This window comes from Serinus canaria, chromosome 2 (assembly GCF_022539315.1).
Source record: "Serinus canaria isolate serCan28SL12 chromosome 2, serCan2020, whole genome shotgun sequence".
In the NCBI taxonomy this organism is placed as follows: domain Eukaryota; kingdom Metazoa; phylum Chordata; class Aves; order Passeriformes; family Fringillidae; genus Serinus; species Serinus canaria.
The window spans coordinates 18,205,537-18,230,947 of NC_066315.1; the positions used below are offsets into that span (position 1 = coordinate 18,205,537).

At 42.1% G+C, this 25,411-nt stretch overlaps 1 protein-coding gene and 1 long non-coding RNA gene across 3 annotated transcripts in view; both read left to right on the forward strand.

The window, feature by feature from the left end:
- The first annotated feature begins 3,005 nt into the window (after window positions 1-3,005).
- Window positions 3,006-3,616, forward strand: LOC127059181 (uncharacterized). The gene is made up of 3 exons (XR_007776741.1): window positions 3,006-3,093; window positions 3,355-3,403; window positions 3,605-3,616. It is a non-coding gene; the product is annotated as an uncharacterized LOC127059181 (long non-coding RNA).
- Window positions 3,617-5,800: 2,184 nt separating this feature from the next.
- PIP4K2A (phosphatidylinositol-5-phosphate 4-kinase type 2 alpha) overlaps window positions 5,801-25,411 on the forward strand; it is a 107,726-nt gene continuing 88,115 nt past the window's right edge. For both annotated transcript variants that reach the window (XM_050971163.1, XM_050971164.1), the window contains exon 1: window positions 5,801-6,138. In XM_050971163.1, coding sequence (XP_050827120.1) covers window positions 5,998-6,138 — 141 coding nt within the window. In that variant the 5' untranslated portion in view covers window positions 5,801-5,997. The remainder of the gene's footprint in view (window positions 6,139-25,411) is intronic.

Consider the following 25,411-nt stretch of genomic DNA (forward strand, 5'->3'; position numbering starts at 1 on the left):
AATTTATTCTAACTGTTGATGGAGTCAGCCAAGAACAGCCATTCATTAGCACAGTCTTACTAGATTATTCACAATTCTTCTCTCTGCCTTGTCCACCAGCTTCCTGTTGGGACTATCTTGCACCAAAAAATGGGAGAAAGCAGGAATTTTAGTATAATGGCAGAACAAATGGAGCAGACTGGACAATGCAAAATAAACAGTTTACCCCAAGCCTACTTTGCTACATTTAACAAGCCTAGAGGCTCTTCCTTTTGGTCTCCATTGAGGCTTGTACATATGCACTATTCTATTAAAGACAGTAAACTACTTAATGAGAGACAGAGTACATTCTGGGCTTGCAAAGAGATCAGCTTAGTTCACTGGTGGCATCACACCTCTTTAATAAGTTTTCCAAGCAATGTGAGTTTGCTCTGGTTGTGCTCTTTTATTCAGTCCTTGTGGAGTGCAAAAGCTTTACATTCAGTTATCAAAAACTGGACATTCAAAGTCTCAAACACTACTATATATTAAGGGGTGGATTTCTTTAAAGTTGAGTAGGAACTGCCAGTCAGGATTTGAAATGCACAGTAACCTAGAGAATTAATCTCCTCTTCCATTTTCCTAAGTGCTTTACATGGGAACCAGATCCTGATTAGATTTCTAAGATGCAGCCAAGGACTCACTGAAACTTCAAAAGAGGTTTTACAGTCACAACTTGGCCCTTCATTTTTTTGTTAGTGTCTGGACCATCATCACAACATGTAAGTTAGTTTGTTGACCAGTTATCTGTGAAGTGAAAAAAGCAGTGTTGCCAGCAATGCAGCATGAATGCAGTTGTGGAAATATGTGACCCAAGAGACAGAATTATAGAGTTCTTTAGGTTGAAAAATACCTCTAAGAACCAGTCTAACTATTAACCTAGCACTCCCAAGTCCATGACAAAACCAGGTTCCTAATGGAGATGTCTCTCCATGGGCATGACAGGCAACATGGTACCAGGTTTAGTCTTAGCTCTGAGGTGTTTAAATACTGACCCCAAAGGTCTTTCATCTCCCATTACTGTATAGGCACCATGAATGCTGACTGCAACATATACTCACAGGGTCATGCTACAAAAAAATATGTTAATGGACTGAAATACAACTTCCATGTCATGACAGGCTGAATGACTAAAACTTCTCTCACACCTGCACCGAACTGTCCCTAAGGCATAAGGGAACAAAGAAAAGACCTGGACTGTGTGTTTGCTCTCTCTGTAGAGAGCCTGTCTCTAAGGCTTAGTTTACAGCAAGGATTAGGGTCGAGGGAAGAACAGCCTACTGCTTCACTTGGAATGGGTTTACAGAGGAGCTTCAGAGAAAAACAGTGCAGAGAGAATTTGGAAGGGAAAGTGTTTTGGTGTGGGCATTGTTGGGGTGTCCTAGTTTAAGGCTCACCCTGTGGTCATACTTAGGGCTGAGAAAAAGAGAAAGCCTAGGGGAAGGGTAGACAGTTGGAAGAGGCTAGAAGAGGGCTCTCAAAGTGAAGGGTGGGCTGCATAGAGAAATTGGCTTCAAGAACTTATTGTTCTGGGCAGTAGCTGAGGGTCATGTCAGAAGCTCAGCCTCTGAGATTAAAGTCAGGGTTAGTCTTAAGAGGGGAAGCCACGAGCTTCTGCTGCAGTGGGACTGTGAAAGAATGGATAACTGGAAGTGTTAACTTCAAGGAGAATTTTGTTCCCAGAAGTTTTTTGTTTGACCTAGCCCAAGGTAAATTTTAGCCCAAGACAGCCTTGGGTTGGGTTTATTGATATGGCTGAGATGGGTTGACCTTGGCTGGATATCAGGAGCCCATCAAGTTACGGTCTCACTCCCCTCCTCAACTGGACAGGGGGAGCCTCCTAGCCAGGTTCAACTTCACTGCCAGTTTTATTTATCTCTTCTGCCCTGTGGGGGAATGGGTGCCTGTGGTTAGGTCATCTCACATTGTCTTTGCTGCTCCATTCTCCTTCTTCCTCCCTTGCTCCAATGTGAGGTCCCTCCTATAGAAGACAGTTCTCCATGAACTTCTCCAATGTGAGTCACTCCCACAGGCTGTAGTTCACAAGCTGCTTTAGCATGGCCCATTATTACGGGATGCAAGTCCTTCAGGAGCAGACTGCTCCAGCGTGGGTTGGCATCTTCTCCCAGAAGCCACCCCTATAGATGCCTGCACAACCAAAACCTTGCCATGCAAATCCAATAGTGGCTAGGGTTAAAATTAGGGTTGATAAAAGAGAGCCCAGAGCTGCACTGAAAGTTGAGTTAGAAAGGAGGAGGGCTGCTAAGAGAACTTGGCTGGGAGACTGTTTTGGCTTGGGAATTAAAAGGGGGGGGACAGCATTTGATTATGTTTACATCAGGATTAGAGTTAAGGCTGGGAGAAAAAGACAGTCTAGAATTCCTGCAGGAGGGGAGTTAGAGAAGGGCTTTTAAGGGGAAGTCTAAGTTCAAGGAACTTGGCAGGGCTGCCTGGTCTGAGGCCCAGCCTACTCTTATGGTTGCAGTCACAGCTGAGGTTATTTTTGACAAGAGAGTGTAGTGCTGCAGTTAGAACAGGCCTAGCACACCTGGGGTGCAGGAAGAACTTTGTTACAAGAACTTTTTTTGTGACTGGTGCTCTTCAGACCAATCATGGTCTGAAGTCCACCATAGAGCTTGTGTGAAGGTTAGGCCTGGTATTGGGAGCCACAGAGAGCTTGGAGCTGCAGATGAAGGGAAGCTTGAGAGCAGCTGATTGTAAAAAGGTTGGGCCACAGGGATAGCTTGCCTGCAAAAACTTGGTGCTGGAAGCAATGGCTGAGGGGCCTGGTCCAAGGCTCAACATAACTTCTAGGTGTAGGGTGAGGTTTGACGTTATGTTTGACAGAAGGAAAGGGCCAACAGCTGCAGCTGGCTCAGAGCTAGAAAGTGACTGTCCCAGGGAAGTGTAGGCTGCCAGAAGAACTTGGCAGCAAGAACTTCCTGGAGTGGGCACTGGCACCACATTCAAAGCCCAGCATTTGGTTTGTTTGAGGCTTAAGGTTAGAGCTATGAGACACAGAGGACCTGGAGCTGCAGCTGGAATGGAGCTAGAAAGGAGATCTTAAAAAAAAAGGTGTGGGGTAGAGCAAATGTGGTAGGGAGAATATTTTATTGAGGGCACTGGCTGGGGGTCCTGGTCTAAAGATCTGTGTGAGTGTTAAGGTGGGCATTTGGAGAGAGAGAGCCTAAAGCTGTAGATGGAGGGAGCTTAAAAAGGGAACATGTCAAAGGAAAGGGTAGACTGTGAGAAGAACGTGGCTGTGACAACATTTTGGTGTGGGCAATGGCTTGGACCCTGCATTGTGACTCAGCATAAAATTACATTTTCCCTCAGGGTCAGTGCTAGAACTGGGGAAGAGAGAGCCCTGGAGCTCCAGCTGAAGGTGAGTTAAATGAGGTTTGAAAGGGAGGTCTAGGCCGCAAGAAGTGGACTGGGAACATTTTTATTGTGGGCACTGGCTAGAGGGCCTCAGCCTCTGTTCTGTTTTAAGGGACAGGATTATAATTCAGGGAAAGACATCCCAAGAGGAGTGTAGGCTGCAAATGTAATCAAGTTTTGTCTCTTTTTTGTCCCCTGCATCCAGTTGTATCTGTATTGTGGATTCAGTGAAAAACCTGTGCCAACATCGGTTCCTACAGGAAAGGCAAGTACAGGCAACCATCTTTGTTTGTGGCACTTAAAATTGAAGAGGACAAATCTTTGCTTCAAACCTTGTCATGTAGATAGCCCAGGCCCTTAAATTTTTTCAAAATTTTTCTGTAATTGTTATAGTCAAGATCTTTTGTTCTTCTGATAAAATAACTTTCTTCAGTGAAAACTCATATTTGCAGGGAAGAGCTCTTTAGAATCTACACCCAGATGACAAGAAAGTCTTCTGGAAAAAAAGAGCAACTTCCTTCTTCAGCCTTCCTTATAAAAAACCTACTAAAATGTTTGCTACTTTTATTATTTATAAACCAAAATGTTTCACTATATGGATTTACTCTGGAAAGATGAAGAAAGACACATATATGGCAGATGTTAGTCATGTTGATGATGTGTGTAGCACTGCACAATGCTCAGATGTCATGTTCTAAGTGTAATGTAAGGGATAAAATGGGTACTGAACTCTTCCAAAAGTCTAAGTTTAAATCTACATTTAGGCATATAAGTGACCTGCTTTTATTCAAAGGTGCTGACTACTCAGCTGCTTCCATTGACTGCAGCAGAATATAAGAGATTTTTTTGTTGTCAAATCTATTTTCAAGAGCAAAAATTACAATTTAGTATCTTTGTAACTCCTAAGTAATTCTGCTGGGGGAAAAAAAAGAAAATTTTGTCCTGTTTTTTCTCTGTTTTGTTCTACTCTCCATAAGATGAAGGCAAGGAAGCATATAATAAATCCCAGTAACTGTTTCTATGCAGAAGGGAAATGAAACATTACTGCTTTGGATTCCAGCATGACAAAAAACTTTGCTGTTGAGATCACAATGGCAAAAGAGAATTGGAGATGTGCAACACATTTTTAAATTTATGTAAGTCTGTGTTAGGGTCCCAGACTCATGAATTGACCTTAGTTGCCCTGAACAGCCCCCCTGGGAACACATTCTGCCCAGGACCTCCACTTAAGCTCAGGTAGGGCACAGTTTAGGTCTTTGCCTGAGCTACATTGTATACCTGTCTCCAGCTTTGTGTTCTGGTTATACCTTGGGCCTCTCTCATTGGCACCTCTGTTTCTGGTTCTGGATAGACCCTGTGCCTACATTGTGCCTTCCTGGATGGACCTGGTTCATCTCCTCAGCTTCTCTGGGACTGCTGATGTGATGTGTGTTCTTGCCAGCACCCTGCCCACTGAGTGTGCGCCCGTGCCTTGTCACTGAGGGCACTGGTAGCAGTGGGATGACCCTCACTTATGGTTTATCCACCTCATGGAGCTGCCCTGCTCTTGCTTCTCCCTAAGGATCTGGTCACCTTGCTGAAGCAATAAACAGCAAGATCCACTGCAGGCAGCTCAGTTAGTATTATTCAGAAGCCGATGTACGAGTTCTTGTAGAGGCACAGGAGCTGGATGCTCTGTGTTACCCATGGGTACTGACCCCGAACAGTGATGGCAGATGTCATTGAGTTCCTCATCACACAGCAGAGCAAAGCTCTACGTGGTGTTTGGTATTTCTGAGCTGGGCAGATGCTCAGCTGTCATTGACCACATCCTCTGTGGCCATGGAGGCAATCAAGAAACATTCTGCTGGGGGCGTAACAGCACAGTGAGGTTACAAGGGTGCAATACTGTAGCAGGGGACCGACTTTCTTGCTTTGCTGCACGGCGGCTGTAAGGAGCCGCTCTGCCCAGGGAGCCGAGCAGGGGCAGGAGCAGCAGGCAAAGCCCTGCCGCAGAGATCCCTCTCATTGCTCCAGATCGCTTTACAGAGAGGGAACTGGAACCCGAGTAACTATCACAAGAACTGTACCAAGTTACGGCGTGAGCGACTAGCTAGCTAAAGAGTAGGGCGAAGGGAGGTTTGGTTTCTCAGAGGGCTGGCGATAGGCGTGAGGGCCGGAGGACAGCGGACGAGAACCACTTCTCTCCCGGGCGGGGCCGCGTCTGCCCCCACCCCCGCAGGCCCCTGTCCCTGAGGGGAGGGAAGCGCGGGCGGCCCCCCGGCCTCGTTGCCCGCGGCCGCGCAGGCGCCGCGCGAGAGGAACATGCGCAGTGGGGCGGCAGAGCCGGCGCTCCGCGGTTCCCGCGGGGGCGGGGCGGGCGCGCGGTGCGTGGCGGGCGGGCGGCGGCCGCTCCCCGCGGGGGGGGCGGGGCGGGGCCGCCGCGCCGAGCGGGGCCATTTCAGCCGCCAGGCCGGGATGCGCCCGGCGTCCCGCGGCTGCCCGCTTGCCGCCCGCTTGCCCGGGGGGCTGCGGCGCTGATCGCCCCTGCTCTTCTCTCCTGCCCGCCCACCGCTCTACCCCACACCAGCCCCTTCCACCTCTGCCGCCGGCAGCGCCATGGCGGCCCCCAGCAGCATCGTGCCCGTCATGGCGAGTAAAACCAAGACCAAGAAAAAGCACTTCGTGGCGCAAAAAGTGAAGTTGTTCCGGGCTAGCGACCCGCTGCTCAGCGTCCTCATGTGGGGGGTCAACCACTCGGTAAGCGCCGCCGTTCGACCCACACAAGCCCGCCCGCCTCGCTGGGGTATCGCACCCGGGGGCTGCGGGGGCACGGGCGGAACCGGGGCAGGCACGTGCCGCCGGGAGCCCCCCGCCGGCTGTCGCCCCTCGCCCGGCGGGGCCAGGAGCGCGGTATCGAGCGTAGGGCGTGCGGCGCGGCGCGGCTGCCGTGCCCTGCCCGGGCGCGGGTGATGCGCGGGGTGCCTGCGGTAGCCCCTGTCCGCCCTTTGGCCCCGCGGTTCCGCTCGGTGGCAGCGGGCGGGAGGTGCCCGGGAGGGGACGGTACTGCGAGCGGAGCCCGAGTAGCTCCGCTCCTGCCGCCGGCCGCGCGCGGGCATCGCATGGATGTGCTGCAGTTGGGAAAAATCCCGGTTATCAGTGGGAACTGGCCAAGTTCGTCCCGTGTCCGTGCAAGTGTCCGCTGCCGGTGTGCGCGGGGGAGGGGAAGAGGAAGGGCTGGTGTGGTAAGGCGGCTGAACTGCACCATTTGCGAAGTGCTCCATCACCCTGCGGGGACGGGCGGCCCGGGCTCCGGGAGAACCCCCGGCCGGGCGCTGGTCTGCGTTAAAATAAGGAGCCTGGTAAAGATGTAACATGGTTTGGGCATTACGAGGTTCAGGTCGCAGCTTTGCATCTTTAAATAGCCACCATCGCAGGTTAAAAGTGTAGGGCCCAAAGATCGCCAAAAATCGGGTATCAGGGCAGCTGAGCAAAGAGCGTATTCCCTTCTGCTGGCGGAGCGAAGCCTGTACGCCTGTGTCGGGTTAGCACGGGTTACGTCTGCTGCTGAGTAACGAGCTTGTAAGAATGTCAATGTGCAATTTGAGATCAGACTACAAATTTTAAAACGGCCACATGAAACCGACAGAGCAGTCTGTAGTATTACTATTCTTTTTGTTTCCTACACGTCCATATCCCATGAGTTTTTTACCTCTGTGGATGTTGGAGTAATTTTTGCCCAAAGCCTGGAGTCTGTGCATCAAGATTGAGCTCTATTAGAGTGATATTAAACAGCACAGTGCCTGAAGTGAAGATCATGGGGAAATGCTTTGGCTGTATGTATCAGACAGAGAAGAAGCTTCAGTGAAGTTGAATAGTCTGCTTAAGGTAGCAGTGTGAGTCGGTAGGAAGTGGTGACAAAGGATTTCAAGTTTTCTGTAGGTCTGTTGTGAGCAGTGCCGTCCTATGTCATGAACTGATAAGACAGTAGTTATTTATCTACTCAGCAGAAATATCTTTAATTGTGGAAGTGCATGATATTCTGTTTGCCTGATTTGAGCTTAAATACACACATTTCTTTTGATCCTTTTGTAGTGGCTAGTCTTATAGAAAATTCCCAAACAAGCCTCATTAATGAAAGAAAGCAAGCTGGTAATTACAGGGTGAGAGACTCGAACTGAATGGCAGCATGTGCTAGCTGTTCACTATCTCCCTGAGGAAAGAGGGAAAAGATAACTGATGAAAGCAGAGATCTTCCTGTTGCAACAGCTCGTTGCTATGTGAGTTCACAGTGGAAATACCACTACTTTTAGAGGAAAGACCTCTTCACTACAAGTAATAACCAAGCATATAGTGACAAATACAGCACCATATGCCATCCTCACTATCCTGTAGTCATGTGCTGTAGTGTGCATAGCTGTTCCCAGTAGGAAATGTAATAAAGTGTGTTAGTTCATGTACAGAAGATGCACAGTTGTGAACTGAAATCCTCTCATTGGAGAGGCTCAAAAAAACAGCACCAGCAACACTACAGGCTCAGAGAAAAGAGGCTTCACATTCACATGAAGGTGATGGTTGTAGGTGTGAATATCTGTTGTGTTCTGCAGATGGCATTCCATTTCCTTACCCCACTGCAAAATGTAGTCATGAGTAATGCTTGGAGGCCCTGTGGAAGTGAAATCCTGCTGAATGAGAGAGCATGGAAAAAAAGTTAATTTGATGCATCCAAATTAAACATCTCTTCTTGGCCAAGAATGCAGCATTGAAGTGTTGCAGACTCCTCTGTTAGATGCTTTTCCTGTCATTTTGTAATGCTTCATGTGGCAATGTCCAGCAAATGAAAATAAGTGTGTGGCATGTTTTAACTCTGTTATCACAAATAAGAGTTTCTGATGGGAGAAATACAAACAATGTGTGTGGATTAATTAAGAACAGGAATTAGAAATCCTTAGGTTTCTTAGCAGAATAACCAGAAATCCATAAGCAAAGGCTAGACTAAGAGCATACATAATCATAGTTCATTATGGGAGTAATTAAACTTAGAACACAGTAATCATCTCAAAAATTATATTTAAGACTGCCAGTAATGCCTATCAATTAATGAGACAATAGAAGTCTCTGAGTCTTGCTAACTGTCTTGGGGAATGAGTATATATATGTATTGAAACAGTGAAGCCGAGATGCAGTTCCTATGTTTCTGATATTGCTGCATGTTTTGAAAGGAAAACACTTGAAGATGGAAAAGAAAAAATATTATTTTTCTGCAGGTTTATTAAATTTTTAATCTTAGGACTAAACTTGGTTGTTGAGTTTTGGAGGATTTTCAGAGTTTGAATTGAATGTAAAGAAGTTAAGAAAAAAAACCCCAACAAACTGTTGTCTTAACTCTCCTGTCTTAGAAGGAAATATGACTCTAAAGGGAAAACCTAAACATTGGTGTCACAAAGCTGAGGGCTGGCAGCAGAGGTGTGAATTCTTAATGGGGGGAAAAAAATTGTAGAGGCATGTCTGTTACCCAGGGTTCTTATCAATTACCCACACATTCAAGAAACAGTAAGCAACTTGCTGTTGCTGTTTAGGTAGAAGTGAGAGATATCTAATGTAAAATCCTGCTTGGTAGTACAGTCAAATTCAGTAAACTTCAGAGGGCATGTGAGAGGAGAACATGTGAACATTACCCAATGTCTTATGAAGCAAGAAAAAATGTGTTCACTTTCAGAGCTGTGAATTCATTTCTCGGTGTTCTGACATATGCTGTAGAATGAAGCTTGCTGCTAAGTGAAAGGGAAAGCAACTGTGTCCCATTTTGTAGATCTGATTATAATACTGATGACTTGTAGCAGCAAAGACTAATTGTCACTCCTTGGATCTTGCAGGCATCTGCATCATTAACAGTTGATTTTATCTTGGTCTTTTACTCTGTGTCAAAGATAATCTGACTGTGCTACTGAAATAAATATTTAAACTCAGTGGTTAGTATGACTTAAAGCTGTATTTTTAGCTAGCACCATAATTGTGCACCTTAATTTACAACTGATGTGGTAAATAACATTCTTACCTCTATATTGTCACTGCTGCTGAATTTCCAATAATGGTGGGAAGGAAGGTGGCGTGTATCTTGTTTTCTGTGCCTAAAAATGAAAGCCACAGATTCTGTGTTTTCTGCATCCTATGATAATCATCCCTGGCACAATGATGGTGCACTCTCACTAGAATTGGTTGCCTGTTTCTGTTAGGAGCTTGTTAGGAAAGCTGGGAATTTGTAGGCTTAGGTCCTTCAAAACATCACCCTGAAAGATGGCAGAAAACTAATATAAGTGGGTTTTTTTGTGACTAATTTTGAGGTAAAGAACAGACTGCTGGAGAGCTTGCCTAGTGTGTCAATCATTAAATGTATTTAGGAGAAGAGCATGAATGCCTAATGAAGTTATTGAGCACACTGTATAAGTTAAAAAAAATCCAACAAAACAACCAAAAACAAACAGCCCCCCCCCCCCACCTCCCCAGCCCCTGGAATCTGTAATCACCATCTGTTTCTTGGATGATTACAAGCTGATCCAAAAATTTAACAGTGCCTGACTTCTCAGGGGCACTTGCTGCCTAATAAGCAAGTGTGGAGAAACAAGAATACATGGATAAAATTACTTCCCACCCCCAGCACTTTGTGGAGTACATCAGAAGGAGTATACAATTCTGTGGCTAAAGAATTCAACACGCAGTGAACTCCATGACCTTCTTCAACTGCTCGCATGAGGCACTGTGAGCTTCATGCTACTGTTGCACTGTTCCTTGTATTCTTGCTTGATATTTTTAACAGAAGTGGAACAACACTAGGACAGAGTAATGAAAAGAGAGCTGTGGGACTCCAATCTGTCAGTGTACCTCTTGGATTCTTTCACCTTAGAGTTGGAAACTGGGAGGGGGGGGAAATCATGACAAGTAAATGTATCTTTCTTCCCCTCTCATGCAGTAAGATATATTTGATCCCTTTAAGAATGTTTCTGTATCTGCAGAAAACTATAAAATGTCTGTTCTAGTCAGTTTTCAGTTTGGGGATTTTCTTAGCTAGTATACTGGTCTTTCCTGTTAGAAACTTCCATCCAGGCAAATACACAAGTAGCTCACCTAATACTTGACCTTGTATTTTAACATGCCACTGGAGAGCATGTTGGGTTAAATGGAACCTCTTTTCTTAGTCCTGATTTACCTAGCATCTCTCCTAGGAAACTTCTGTCCTGACACATGGTACATGTAGGAAAATTACACTGAAGAAGTATTATTGAGTTGTTCTGTAGGAAGATGAAACCTAAGTAATTGAAAACTAGGTGATGTCCTCTGGAATAAAAACTCCATGTTTATTATTAGTTTTCATTAAAGAAAGGGTGAGATCGGTTGACCAAAACAAGCCCACAGCACTTAGTACTAGTTACAGGAACTGATAACTTCTATGTCCATATTTTTAATGTAGTCATAAATGATGATGTGACTGGTGGCACCCTGAGGATATGGAACCATAATACTGACTCATGGCACTGGCTGTCAGTACAGCAGGTTGGTTGGAAACTGTCTTGGGGTGGGGAGTGTTACTTACCACTTGTCAGGTGTGTTCTTACTATTTGAGTTTAATGCAAAACATCACTGCTGCAGCTGTGTTATAAGTGGCTTTTCAAAACTAAGGCAAGGTAAAACTAAAGGTATTAATCAAGATTTTCAACAGTGAGTTTAGAAAAAAAAAGTCTTTTGAGTTGTTTAATGAAGGTGGTGTTAGACTGTGGGAGAAGGCTCTTTCTAAGAAGCCGGAAGAAACAATGCATTAAAAAGCATTGATTACATCAGAGCAGATAATAAAGCAATTAAAACTATTTTAAACTAGTCAGTTGGGCACTCAGCCCAGATGTTTGCATATAGAAGGAAGCAGAACAGGAATAGCTATTTATTGAAAACTTAGTTCTTTTTTTGGGTGTCAAGCTCTGTGTACTGCAGAAATTAATTTGATACTGCTTTTGCAACTGAGTAGATGTACTAATAAAATAAATTGTAAATATTATGGTTAGGTTAAGGGTAGTAAACATGCCTTCATGAAATACAAATGGGAGTGATACTTTATGTCCTTCTGTAAACTATTGAAAGGGACTCAAAATAGCTTCTGTTAGGGATGAGAGTGGGAGAGCTATGAAAGAGCTCTGACAGCAGTTTTAAAACTACTTTCTGTAGTTTCTTCCAATCTACACGATAAAGTGCTACAAAGGCTAGGGTAATTTTTTTCCTGTGGGTTTTTGAAACTGAATTTCATTAACCCTAGCAGAAAGGGTTGGACAATGTTCCATGAAGCAAATAGTCAGCATGAATTGAGTCTGTTGGCTCAACTTAGTTGTCTTATTTGAGTATCCTGCACCAGATGCCTTAAGAGTCTCTAGGGTATTATTCTTTAATTCCTTGCTCATTAAAGCAGACACTTGCATTATGCCCATTGCCAGGGCCTGTAGTTTCAGGTGGCAAATTTTATTTACAGTAACTGACTCACCCCATTATTCAATTCCTGTTCTACAGTCCCATTTTCTGTTCTTCCTTGAAAACATCTTGTGCCTTAGGGATCTGTACACTGGCTGTACATTGTGCAATCTCATGACAACCTTCCAGTAAGGTGAAACTACTCATTATTTACAGGTCTTCAGTGTAATCTTGCCAAAACTAAGCACTTGGGAGTTGTAGTCATTTTGGCTTATGGATATCTTGACTTGTTGAGAGGTTAGTCATCTTGGTTGTTAACTATGAGGTTATAAAGGTTTGATAGTAGTACATATTCATCTCCATACTCCAGTATTCATCTCCATACTCCAGTATGAATTCATTATTTTATCTTTACTTCCAAGGCATATTTCCATGTGTTTCCATTTCTTTTACTTGGTACTTACTATGCAATATCTAACCCAGGTTCTGATTTCCCTTCCTCATTTTCACTATTGGTAACTCATGTGTTTGCACTTAGCAAAACAGTTGAAGCAATCTAAGAAATGGCTGCTTTGCTATGGATGGGAATGAATGACAAACCTTGTTAGGTTTCAAAGTCTGCATCCTGGTGCATGGTGAAATGGGTTAGCTTTGAATTGTTGAGGTAGTGACTTCTTGCATGTGGTTTGCTACGTGATCATCTGTCTTATGATCTTCCTGTTAAGCCTCTATAATAAGTTAATTACTTTTGTGTTGAGAGATTGCTTAAGGGTGTTGTGAAAATTGTTTGAAGTAACTGAATGCTTTAGTGGTGGATCTTAAACTGAAAAGAAAACGTTAGCTTTATCTTCAAAGGATGGGGTTAGATAGTTTGCAGTAGAAGTACTGAATGGCCATACACCTTTTAGAGTACTTGATTTTCATCAGGCTTGGGGAACAGCTACCTTGCGTACTGAAGCGAGGCAATTAGTCTAATCCAGCTCTTTCGTGTGCATTGTAAGTTCCCAAGGCAATCCTAACATTCTTAACACAACTGTGAGTATATGCGTGATCCTTTTAGATTGTAAGACAAAACTGAAAAAAATCACATTCCCTTATGTGCCATTATTGGAAAGCCTGTGGAGCTCCTTGGTGAGATTGAGACTTAAAGAACCACCTTTTAGCTTGAGCTAACTGGGTTAGTCTCACTTTTCCTCATCTCCCTCCTGATGTCTTAGTCATATGCTGTCTCAACTCTGCTATACCTGTGTTTGCATTTTATCAATCTCTGCCATCACAGTCTTCCTGGTTAACAAGTTCAGCCGTATCTGTTTTCCTTAGTAGTTATTACTCAGCTCTGAAGTAATAATCCGTCAAAAATAATACATTTTGTGGAGTTTTTTAGGTGGGCCATAATTCATTGAAGTTCATGGTCCAGCTATGCAAACAGCTGTGCCAGCAAAAAGAATGTGGAGTTGATGCAAAAACAGAAGAGGCAGGAAAATAACTTCCTTGTAAGGAAGTGCCACTTTAAGCTAGCATAAGGTTAGACAAACTACAACCTCCATAATACTGAAGGCTGCGAAGGCTGGGGCTGCTGGACTGGCTTCCATTCTCTCTGGTACTGGTCTGATCCTATGGCAAATTCATTTGGAGATACACTAACAGAAAAAGAAATGCAGAAAAGTGAATGGGGTAGGAGTTGTGTACCACAAAAGGCCATATTCATGTCAGTCCCAGCTTAAAAGAGGAATTGCAAACACTGCAGGGAGCATAAAGGGAAGAGTCTAATGTCTGTATACTTAAGAGGTGAGTTTTTATAGCAGCTTAAGGACAGTTGGAGGGACGTGTATAGCTCTAGAGTGGGCTCTTTGACTGACCACTTGTCTCCTGTCTATAGTTCAGTTTCATGTGTAATAACCTCAAGTTAAACTGTTGTCCACAGTAAAAAAATCCACTTGAGTAGAGAACTCTCACTAGTTTCTGCACTTATAATGAATGCACTTTTTTGACTATTTTAGTCTCTTGAAATAGGGTATTTTGAAAAAGACAAAACTGTAAAACACATCGAGTGTCTATATGGCACCCAATGGTTTCTGGTCATCTCTACAGTCTTGGTTTTTAGAACATGGTAAACCCTCTGATGTCATCATATCCAGAGACTGAAAGTCTTCAGAAAAGTTGTAATGGTTTCCTAGGGGCTGGAGTTTTTGAGGTTGCTTTTAGAGGTAACTGCCAACATCTGGAAGAACTTCTAAACAATAACAATTCTTGAGAATCCTACTTTTAAATAGTCTCCTGCAGCCTATCAAGTATGTGGCTGTAGCAGTCACTGACTTTTTTTGTCGGGGGGAGAAGGGGGTATTTTGGTGTTTTTGTGGGGAGGGAGGAAAATACCCAACTTGATTAGGCAAAGACCAGGTAAAAGAAAGTGGTTTATTAGTAGTTTTACTGTACTGAACTGAAATTGAGAAATATCTGATTAGCTCGTGGTGCCAAGCCTCAATCTTGTTGTTCAGTGTTTTGTAGACCCTTGCTAGATGATGTGGGTAATGAAAGCATTTTTGGTACACTAGGTTATGATGTCAGTGTTGCTGGCTGTGCTTTTTATTTGTTCAGTATGCTTTTCTCTCTCAGAAATGTAAATTTTCTGTAGTTAGTGTTTATTGGTGTTATGGTGTGGTGTGACCCTTGTGGGTTGGGTTCTCAGTGATTATAACAAAACTTTCTCGAGGAGTTAAGAGAGAAATAGTTGTTAAAGTTTGTGGTTGTTGGGGCCCTTTACAATGTGCAAATCTCATGTAATATGGTTTCCTGGAGCTGAGCAAAAGTTGGAAGATTGACATAACAAAAGCAAGGTTGCTAATCTCTGAGCTCCCTCTTTGGTCTTTTTGATTTTTTGTATTTTGAGCTGAGCATAAAGCTAGTTGTGGCAGACCAAGTTGCAAAATACCAAAAATTGAGAAAACAGTTGAGCTGAGGAATGGGGATATCTATTTTTGTTTCTGAAAGAGGAAGGACTTACCAACACGTGCTGTCTCAGCTGGCTGTTCAAAAGAGCTGGTTTTCTCTCTGGGAAAGACAGCAGTCTCAGACAAGCTGACTTTCAAGTAAGGTCCATTCCAAACCTCCTCAGTCACTGCAAACTTGCAGGTAGAGGGCTTAGAAATGACTCACTCAAACTGAAATGTGGTGTCAGATGCTTGACACCAGCTTCCTGTGCAGTGCCTTGGGGTTGATGCTAATTAGGGTGTCCCTGCTGCTCTCAGTGTGTGTTCCCCCTGCCCTTAGTAGCAGAGGAGAATTGAAAAGAAATTTTCTCCTTTAATAATTCTTTTAGGTCTCAAGCAGAATTGTCAGATTAATGTGCTTTCAGTCTGACTCATGATTTGCTTTGCAGTGTGTGGTATGTTAACCAGCCTTCTCCTGTGATGACACAGTGGACAGGACCACACAAGAAAAGCTTTCTGGATATTCCTCAGGCTTACAGAAGACAAGTGGTAAAAGTCATTTACAGAAACAAAACCATAGTGCTTATTAACAAACCTGTGTACCTGCTTGCAGGCAAAAAGCACTGCAACCACTGATTTTGGAACCTCTTGCTCATTCTGTTCCTGATATAGCAGCTTTTCCAGCTGTTATTTTGGGCTTCAGCTGATTCAACAATGCTGCTTTCTCTTTCTACCTATAGCTGCAGGCAGTTGTGGCTGGTTATTTCATTTGAGTGAGCAATGTCCTTCAGGCTATGTTGGCTCAGGGATGTTAATAGGGTTCAGATGTCTGTGAGCTCACAGAATCCTGCACCCCCGTCACTCTTCTGATTGCAGTACATCAAAGCAAAACAGTATTGAAATATTGAGTATTTTGACTATTGCTAATGCAGTATGCCTGTTTCTTGGTGTGAGTGTGGTGGATTTCTCTTCTTCTTCACAATCTCTCCCACCTGTTGAGGTTTTTTCCCCATGGTACAAAAGTTACTTAGTGTTGGTATTGATGCTTTTAGTTCATTTTACTCTTCAGACATTATTTTTCTACTCAGTGAATCTATCAGAGAAGTATATTGCAAGTTTCTCCTTGGAGGATGCCATTCCATAGGCTATTTTTAACATTCCTGTCTTGTTGAGGAAATCTCCCAGACTTAAATATTAAGTCAAGTTTTTAATTTTCCAGTGAACGACTTGCTGAGGTTCGTGGCTGAACATGACTTGCTTCACAATAAAAGGTTAAGCACCTAAGAAGTTACTGGAAGAGCCTGAAAGTAATGGTTGCTCCTGCATGATGTGCTGATCTCCTGAAAGATGCAGATTTATTGGGTTCTGATGGGTGATAACTCTTTTACAATGGGCTGCTTCTTGCTCACTACTCTAGAGCAATGTGTCTGAGGTCTTCTTTACCCCATTATAAATGCCCTTCAAAATCTAGAGACTTTCCTGAAAAGCCATGTTTCTAACTGTTGTACAGGAGAATGTGTGTAATGATTGGTCGTTTGAGGGGTGTCTTTGTTTTGCTGAAGTTGTTAAGCCATCCTTATAGTATTTGACATGTAAAAATGCTTGTTTTATCCATGTGCCTTAAGACTTACTAGTGTCATGAAAACATTCTTGTTTGATTTTTGTCACAAGGTAGAGTACTCTTTTTGTGGCATCTCAATGCTGAAAAGTTCAGAAATGAAAAACAGCTGAAGGATTTAGAAATATGTCTAGCTGGCAGACAGTAATTCATGCTGTTACTATGTGCATATGATTATCTCAATAATATGCAAGGCTAAAATTCACTTTAAAACTGCATTCACAGCTTTAGAGATCCTGTGTTTTTTTTATTTACAAGGCGAAATTGATTTAAACCATCATATTTTAATGGGTGTAACTTTATGTAGTTGAGTTGGCCAAGATGTCTGGTGGAACCTGGACAAAAGGGCATAGACATCCATGTATTCAGGTGATGGAAAGTAACAACTGAAATAACTGGCTTGGTTTTTATTTGTGTTGCCATGGGACCCCTTTTGAATTGAAGACATCATCCAGGAGATCTGTCACATACATGCACATAACTGAGATTTCAAGATTGCTTGTTTTTCAGTCAGACTTGTGTTCTGACCAATAGTGGCCTTTTGATAAGCAAAAGAACCTGGATTGTCTGTGTCTTGCTGATAGTCTTGAAATATATATATCCTATTCATCAAAAAAAAGGAATAAAAAAGTATGAGAGTTTGAAATGTTCTATGAGCATTTGACTTGCTGGTGAAAGGCTTTGAAATGAGAATTTGGGACATGCTGATTTCTGACATGGGAAGCACTGTATTTAAATAATAAAAACCTAGGCCTTGATTAAAGGAAGAACATAGACTTGGTTGTGTGGAGTTCTCAAGATCAAGTTGTATAGCTACCTGTAAAGATGAATAGTTTTACTGCAAAGGTTTCCCTGATTTTTGTCCCCTGCTGTTGCAAACAGACTCAAATAGTGGTGTGAGCTGGCATGGATCTTTTGGATGATGAAATCTAATACTATGCCTTCAAGTAGGTGGAAGAAGCAACTGAGAGCCAAGATAAAGTATGATCCTTGAGCTACATTTTCTCTACTACTTACTTACCTTTGCTTCACGAGCTAGCAAGTCTGAGTTCAGAATTGGTTTGTCAGATTTGTGCTTGCTATGGTTTTCCCCTTACTTGAATATAAGTTTTTCACAGAAGTTGCTGTGTAACCTCCCATGCTATGCAGCTCTGCTGAGGGATACAAAATCTTTCTAGGTACTATGGAGTGTATGTGGAGCCTTGCTCCATGCTTTTGATGCATCCTGCTTTTCCACACCATGCAATATGGACTAATAGTGGTTGTTTAGGTAGTAGTGATTGTCTCTCTCCTCAGGTGAGAAATACTCCTCATGTATGTCAACTAATTGAAATACAATTCTGTGGGCTGTAAGGGTATAGGGTACTTAGTTTGTGGAAATGATCTCTGTTGTTGTTTTGTCCAGGAATGCTAAATTTTGTTATGGCATAGCTGTTGATGTAGTTGTGCCATACAACAATCTCTATAGTTTGTGCTAGACTTTGTGACCACTCTTTAAAAAACATGCAGTTTTATTTGAGTTTTCAGATATATCTAATGTCTCAGAGCTTGAGGTAGGGTGGATAAAAGGGACCAGACAAGCAAGGAATGAAAATGCTCAGCTTTTGGACTCTTTGAACATAAAATAAACAGTGTACAGTGAGTCACAGCACTGCTGCTAAATAACTAAGGGGAACATGCAAGTTTTAAATTTTTTTTAATGGACTGTCCAAAGGACTGGTATTGTTGAATTTTACTGTAACTTCCAGGACAGATAAGCTGATTTCCTGCCTAATTAACTTATTGCTTTCTGAAGTGTTTCCTAAAGCTTTGAGATCCTGTGTATTTACATGTATTTGCATAAGTAATGCTCAAAGGAAAGTGCTCAGGAGAATGTGACTGGAGCTTCTGGCTGAGTTGGCAGCACTCACTGTTGCACAAGATACCTGTTTCACAGCTCCCCCAGTGAGCAGACAGCTTTGCAGCCACCTTTAGGGGCATGGTAAATGGAACAGTGATAGAAGTGCAGTCAATCAAATCCAGCCTGCAGCTCTGCCTTTGGGCCAGTCAAGCTGGCACAGGTCATGGACACTGAAATCTGCTCTTAAAGCATCCAGGGTGACTGATCACTCTGGAGAGATGGTGCCTATGCTGGGTGACTGATCACCCTGAGAGAGGTGCCTATGCTGTGGATGTCGTAAGTTTTGGAATGGTAATTGTCACCATAAATTAGAATGAATTAAAAAATTGTGCATGATGACTTCAAAGCCAAGTTAAGCTTAACCACCAGTGAAAACTCCACAACATTGTTAGTCATCTTCAATTATCCTGGCCATGACTGCAAAATTGTTGCATGACTGTATTGTAAATATAAAATATATCCTGTGTTAGTATAAACATCTTCTACCAAAGTGACACTTTCCTTGTCACTTTGGTCCAGCAGTATGAAACCAAAGACATTTAATCTTGTTAATTTTCTGTGGTGATTTACTAATGAACTATTTAAATTATTTATTGGCTTTTCTCCCCCACCCCCTTCCAAGGTGTACTTAAGGTCAGGAAGTATGAAATAACTGAACCTGACACCAGCAATACTGCAGTGTAATACCTTCACTCTTGAAGATTTCCAAAGCTCTAAAGCTGGCATTGTACTTTCACTCTCCACATGTGGAAGAGGGAAGGGTGTTTTGCAGACTAGAGGGGAATTTTGTTTGGGGATTTACATGGCTTTCAGTTGTCTTTCTCTGATTTCTGGCCAAGTTGTTATATAAGAGCATGGCTTCATCGTGAGTGTGGGCCTCCCTAAAACCTGTCCTTTCCACGGGTGAGCTCAGCTGCTAGCAGTGTGTGTCTGGTCAGCTGGGTCAGCTGCTTGCCTGATGAAAACTAATGCTGTGTGAGGGCAGGCAGCGGAGAGCAGAAAGGACAGGAATGGGATGCAAGCACTGCTGGGAACAGTGGGCAGGAGAGCACACTGGGAGTTGAGCTGTGTGATGCCTTGCTGCAGAGATAAGGCTAAGCCTTGATCTATGCCAGCTGTGAACTGGCATAGTTCACATAGTTCCTCTTTGGGACTCTGTTGGTTTCTTTCAGTGCATGGAGGGTAGTGATTTTGAAACTTGGAAGGTTGTAATGGTGATCCCCAAGAGGAGGAGCAATAGATGAAAAAGTGAAATCTGTCAGCTGCTGCTTGAAGTTACTGCTTCTATAGGTTTTACCAGCAGCCTTATTCTAATAAGACTCTTTATTCTTGAGCTTGTTGTCCTCTAACAACAGATACCAAGTCTCTTAACACTTAATCAATTTTGTGCTTTCTGTGTCAAGAAAAGAAGCAGTAAAATCTGACAACTTTGATATTGCCAGTTTCAATATCAGTCTTTTAGGGGAGATGTTTTTTAGATGTGTATACAAGAAATGCTAGGCAACTAAAATGCAAAGGAAATGAAAGTACAGTCTCTGGTATGTGATTTTTTAAAAATCCCTTTGGAATACAGGTAGCCCATATCCATGGTAGCTTTTGGTATCTTGAAGTACTTCTGCTTGTCCCAGCAGGAGGCACTGACACCAGATTTAGTCTACAGCTGAACCGAAAAATGAATGTGTTGGACTTAGTCCATCATAAAGACAGTATTCTGTCTTTAATGTTGTGGGTTTTGGAGTCAGTGATAAGGAAACCTGAACAAACCATTCTCCTGCCTCTTTGCCAAGAAATGGAAAAGTCATTCTACTTCTTTCAGTTAGTCCTCTGATGAGACTCCTTCCTGGCATTATATGAGACTATTGGAAATCTTCACAGAAATTATATCCTTTTTTCCATGCCTAGAGTCTCTTCCCTTCTATTTTTGAATGTACATCACTTACATCTCCATTGCTGTGTCCCCTTCAGTTTAGGGTTGTGTTTCTAGTAAATCTTTCCCCTGACAAACAATTTATGCTTACTCTGAATAACAATTTGCCAGATAGGTAAAGCTGTGTTAGCTTGCTTGCATCTATATGTCTTTAGGGACCCTGACTCTATGCTCCTAGTAGGAGTATTGGAAGTGATAGCTTGTGGTTTATTTTCAGGTGTTGCTTTGCTTTTACTTCTTTCTTTCAGCAACAGTTGTTGGTTTTTGGTCCTATTCTTCCCCCACCACCGTATTGTAGCTTTGGCCGAACTGTTTTATAGAGAGGAGGAAATATTTTTAGGAAATTGAGTACTTAGTTTTGGGTGGGATCTGACAAGTACTGCAGTCACTGGAAAAGGGACAGGCAGAGCTGCCTGATGGGATGCAGGAGCAATGAGTCTGTCCCCTTGTGATAGGGGCAAACTGTAGGCTTTGGTGTCCTGCATCCCAGTTTTAACTTCACATATTGAGGGCACTTGCAGACTCTCACAGCAGTGCTACTCTATGGGTGCCTTGGCAAGCAGGTATAATATCTACATGGGTGAAAAAGTATGAGAATTCTAATTGAAATTACGTATGTCTGTGCAGCCACTGTGCACTGCCATATGTTTTACATGATGCATCTAATAGTTAACTGGCTTACTAAAAAAGACCTTCAGCATCTACTGTTGGTCCAACAGACCATTTTAATTTGCCTTTGTTCAGAGACTGACATCTCCTCTCTCTGCTGCTTCAATAAGAGACATGCTTCAGATTCAAGTGCTTTCTCTTCTTAGTGACCTATTTGTATTTTCTTCTGTGGTCTTTCTATTAGGCTGTATCCCAGCAGTATGAATTGCAGCAGAGCAGCAGTGCTACCTGTGGCTTAAGGTACAGGGATAAATAACTGATCAAGCCCTTCTCAGCTGTGTCTGTGGCTTCAATAAAAGGAGGCTGAGTTCCTACTGCTTAGTTTATGCTGGCTCTAGTATTTGTCTGATGATCCAGTAAATCAATTCAGCTTGCTAAAAGACCAGAGACTAATCTGGCAAAAAGTCTGGTTTGGGCTTTTATTTTGTTCTTATTTTTGCTGGGTTCATAGGCTGAATCAACTTGCTTTCTGGTCGAAGGGGTTGTTGGTAGAAAGGGGAAAAGGAGGCAAGACTATTCCCACTTGCCAGGTGGCAAACCATGTAATTCAGCTTAGCTGGGAAGCAAAAGGCTGGAAAAACCACAGCTGGAGCTGGTCTTGCTGCTGGCTACTGTCTGGGTAGGTCACCAGCTGAGCTCAACAAAAGGCATGTTGAATGCCAGGGGGTAGGAGGCTGGATCTGGCTGACAAGCTGGGTCACTCTGCTGTGAAACTACATTGGAGGAGGCAGTGAACAGAGTTAGCACTCTAGGGCTGCATTGTATTGTACAGTAGGCTTCTGAGTTTGAAAGAGTTATTCTGACAATGACTGTTTTCCCTTTCTTATGCTGTTAGGCTTCCATACATCAAACCTGATACCTGGCAGTACTTAGGTGCTTGCACTGATGTGCTTTCAAGAGCAGCTTCTAGTCTGGGTGAGCTGTAATGCACATACTTTGTGCAAATATTCTGGCTCTTCCTCTAATGATGGCAGATCTTGGTGTGGGCTTGAGGAATTTAGAGTTGACTCCACATACAACATGTGCATCAAATACTTCCAGAGTATTCTGGACCTGCAACTGAACAAACACCACTGTGCTTTCTGGGGTGTTTTCTGCTTCCCTTTCTATTGCTATTTCTGCAAAGAGCTTGTAGTCATCACTACCTGCCTTGTTTTTTATTTATTTTCATAACCTGGATGTTCTTTTATCTTACCTAAGTAAAATATTGTATCATATGAAGGTCTCTAAAAAGATTTGTGACTGCATAGCAGATGTTCTTGGGAGATACAGTCACTCGATTTCTTGGATTGTGGCCAAACTGACTTCTCATTTTGATATTAAAGACTTTCAGGTATTGTGATTAGTTTTAACACTTGCCCCTCCTTTCAGGATTCTCTACACAACACTATTGTAAGAGCTATGTATTAGTGCATGCCATGACTAATGAGCAGTAGACTTGAGTGAAGCTTTGGAGACAAGCATTTTGATGCCTGTCTCTAACATACTTGTAGACAGCTCTGGTAAATGCTCAAAAGCTTTAATTTTCTGTCTTAATAGATTAAATTTCATACTTGCATTCAAATCTAAGATGCTACTTACGATTTGTTGATGTTAGGTGTCTCTAGTGCCTTTTCTACAGTTCATTTGCAAAATGTGCCAAACAGAGTTGCAATTTAGGTGGCATTAAGTATGTCTGTGTACATCTGTAGCATGCAAGTGTACTGGTGGCAAGGTAGGCAGCTACTTTTTATATGTGCCACAAAAGAAAATTGTAAATACTGCACCAAGAGTAGAGAATGGCATATTTGAGTAAATCCTTGTAATTTCAGGGGACTTAAAACACAATCAGTGGTCTTGGCAGATGGCCAAGGGCACAAGCGGCTTCTGGAACTCTTCCAGCTGTTAATGGAGTGTGGGTTCTGATTAAATTTACTGTGGCCACTGAGTCTTGGTCTGATTGTCTCTGTATGTGTTAATGTACGCTTTTCTAACAATTAATATTTAATTTTAAAATCTGTTTTAATACTCAAAAGCAGCTTTACAGTATCCTCAAGACATAGATCTCTCCTTTATGTTAAGCACAATGAAGACGGAAGCTTCAGCAGCATGAGAGAAGCCCTACCATAAAAACTAGCTGTTGTAAAAGCCTTGAAATATTTGTGCTGGCAGCCTTGCAGCCTCCCAAGGAATACTGCTGCATTAGTTATGTGAAATCCATTCTATAGTTGACATAATTAACTGATTACAAAAAATAAAATCTAATATAGTAGAATTGTGGCATGGTCAATGGGGTCTTTGACAAGACTTCAGGGTGGTAGTTTGGACATGAGCCTGCTGGATTGGCTGCTTTTCCATTTTACTGTAGCTGAAAATGTTGCAAAGAAATGGACTCATAGGGCAATCCCTTGTACTTCCACATACTTTAATATATTCTTCCTTTCACTGATGTAAGATGGCTTTAGGATGAGGTTATTATTTTAATTTGGAAGAAATGGGAAGAATCTTAAACCCCAAAGAATAAATTCATAGGAATTGCCAGGCTCAAGCCAAAGGCAAGTTCAGTTCTGCAAAAGCATTCCTGTTAAAAGGCTACAAATGCTTTTTACATCAATACCACCAATAGTTTGAGACAAGGGGAAAGTAGATTACTATAGCATTTGTGAGTGCTGATATGATCCTACAGAGTAGGTGGCTATATATTGGATTAGTTCAGCTCTCTACATAGAAGTGTGTTAGAATTTTTTTTTTACCTTATGAATTTTTCAGGTCAAGGTATCAATCTAATTGAAGTCAGCAGTAAAAGGTGAAGTAATACTCTTCACGGAAAATATCTTAATTAATGCAAGAACATAACTGCATTAGAGTCTACAAAAATGAAAGACTATGCTTCAATAAAATTATAGAAACCTTCAAGGAAGACTATCTGTAAGAGAAAAAAAAAGTCACCCATGTGAATTACTTTAGAAACCTTTTAAGTTCTTGTTTAAGTGATTTTTCTTCCCAGTTAATAATATATGATACTACTGTGATGTAACTGCAGTGATGTCAGATAGGTTTTAGTATATTTGAAATGCCTTTTCATGCCTTCAGTTGTGTTAAATTCTGTAATATTTGCAATGTTTTAGGGTGCCATTACATGTGATATAGAGGTCTATGAATTTTAAATAATTACTTTCTGGTTATGAAAAAAAAGTGATTTACTGCTGCATTTCTTTCTCCAGTCTTTTGTTACTTACGCTGGTTAGCTTCAAATTGTTGGAAGTGAAGAGATGAAAGTCTGTGTAGCAAGGCTTCAAAGCTCCTGCTAAACTTCCCAGAATTTGATGAGACTCCAGCAATACTTAACTGTGTTACATCTTTAAGCAAGACTCCTTTGTCTTCACTATACATTCTTTTCATGCTGAAGAGGTGAACCAAGACTCTATAGTGAGGGGTGGCATTATGTGCAGAGTAGTACCTTGTTTCTTATAAAAATGGGAATGTTAATTGTGTAGAGGAGCTAGAAAAAATTATTTTGAGACTAAGGCTAAATCTAAGGGAGGTGAAACTAGGGAGCTATATTCTGTCCCTCACTGAAAAAATGTAGCTAAGTGACTTGTTAGTTGCTATGATGTGGTGGGCATTAGCTACACCTCTTTCAGTGTGTTCTAAAGCAAGTGTTTTACTCTGAAGGAATATTGGGAAGTGAAATGTGCCTGTCAGTTGGATGTTAAATATGCCAAGTACTAAAATGTTGTTTTAAGCACTGAAGTTTAAGAGAAAGATGGAAGAAATAATATTTCTGAACTTTCACCTTGTCTTGTGGGTAGATCAAGGTCCTGCCTTTGCAGTTTTGAGCTATAAGGTAAACTGTTTTGAAATGCATTAGTCTCATTCTGAACACCATTATTCTGGAAACTGCTGAGAACTGATTCTATAGCTAATGCAAATTTAATGTTGTGGTGTAAATGATAGCTATTCATATCTCTTTTCTATAAGAAGCTATGCACAGTCTGCAGTCTGTGGGTGGGAAAATGAACAAAATTAAGTCAGAATAATACTGTTCAGTCTTTGTAGATCTTATAGACTTTTAACTGTTGTTGTTTAGCACAAATTTTGAATGTAATGTTATAGGTGCATATGAATTACTTATGTGGAAACTGGATTTATTCCAGTGCTAATATCTTGGAATAAGAAAGTAAGTTGGTGAACAAATAAAGTTCAATTACCACTCTGTTTTAAACAAAACAAAAAACAATCTGGCAGAGATTTAGGAGAGCCATAAATCTAACTTTATCAAATCCATGCTTCTGTGGGTTTGGGTTTTGTTTTTTTTTTTTTTGTATTGTCCCTCCTGCCCTGGCTTGGTTTTGGATTTTTAAGGGTGTTGGAGCCTAACTTGAGTCAATGGAAGTGTCTGCTTTTGTAACTGCACACCACATGTGATGTGGCCCAGCTGTTCTTATTACACACTTATCACCACACAGCATGTTTCAAACAAATGGTAGGTGAGAACAGACTAATTTGCATTTTTAAAGGAAGATTTAAGTCATTCTAGTCTTTTGTACACCATCAAA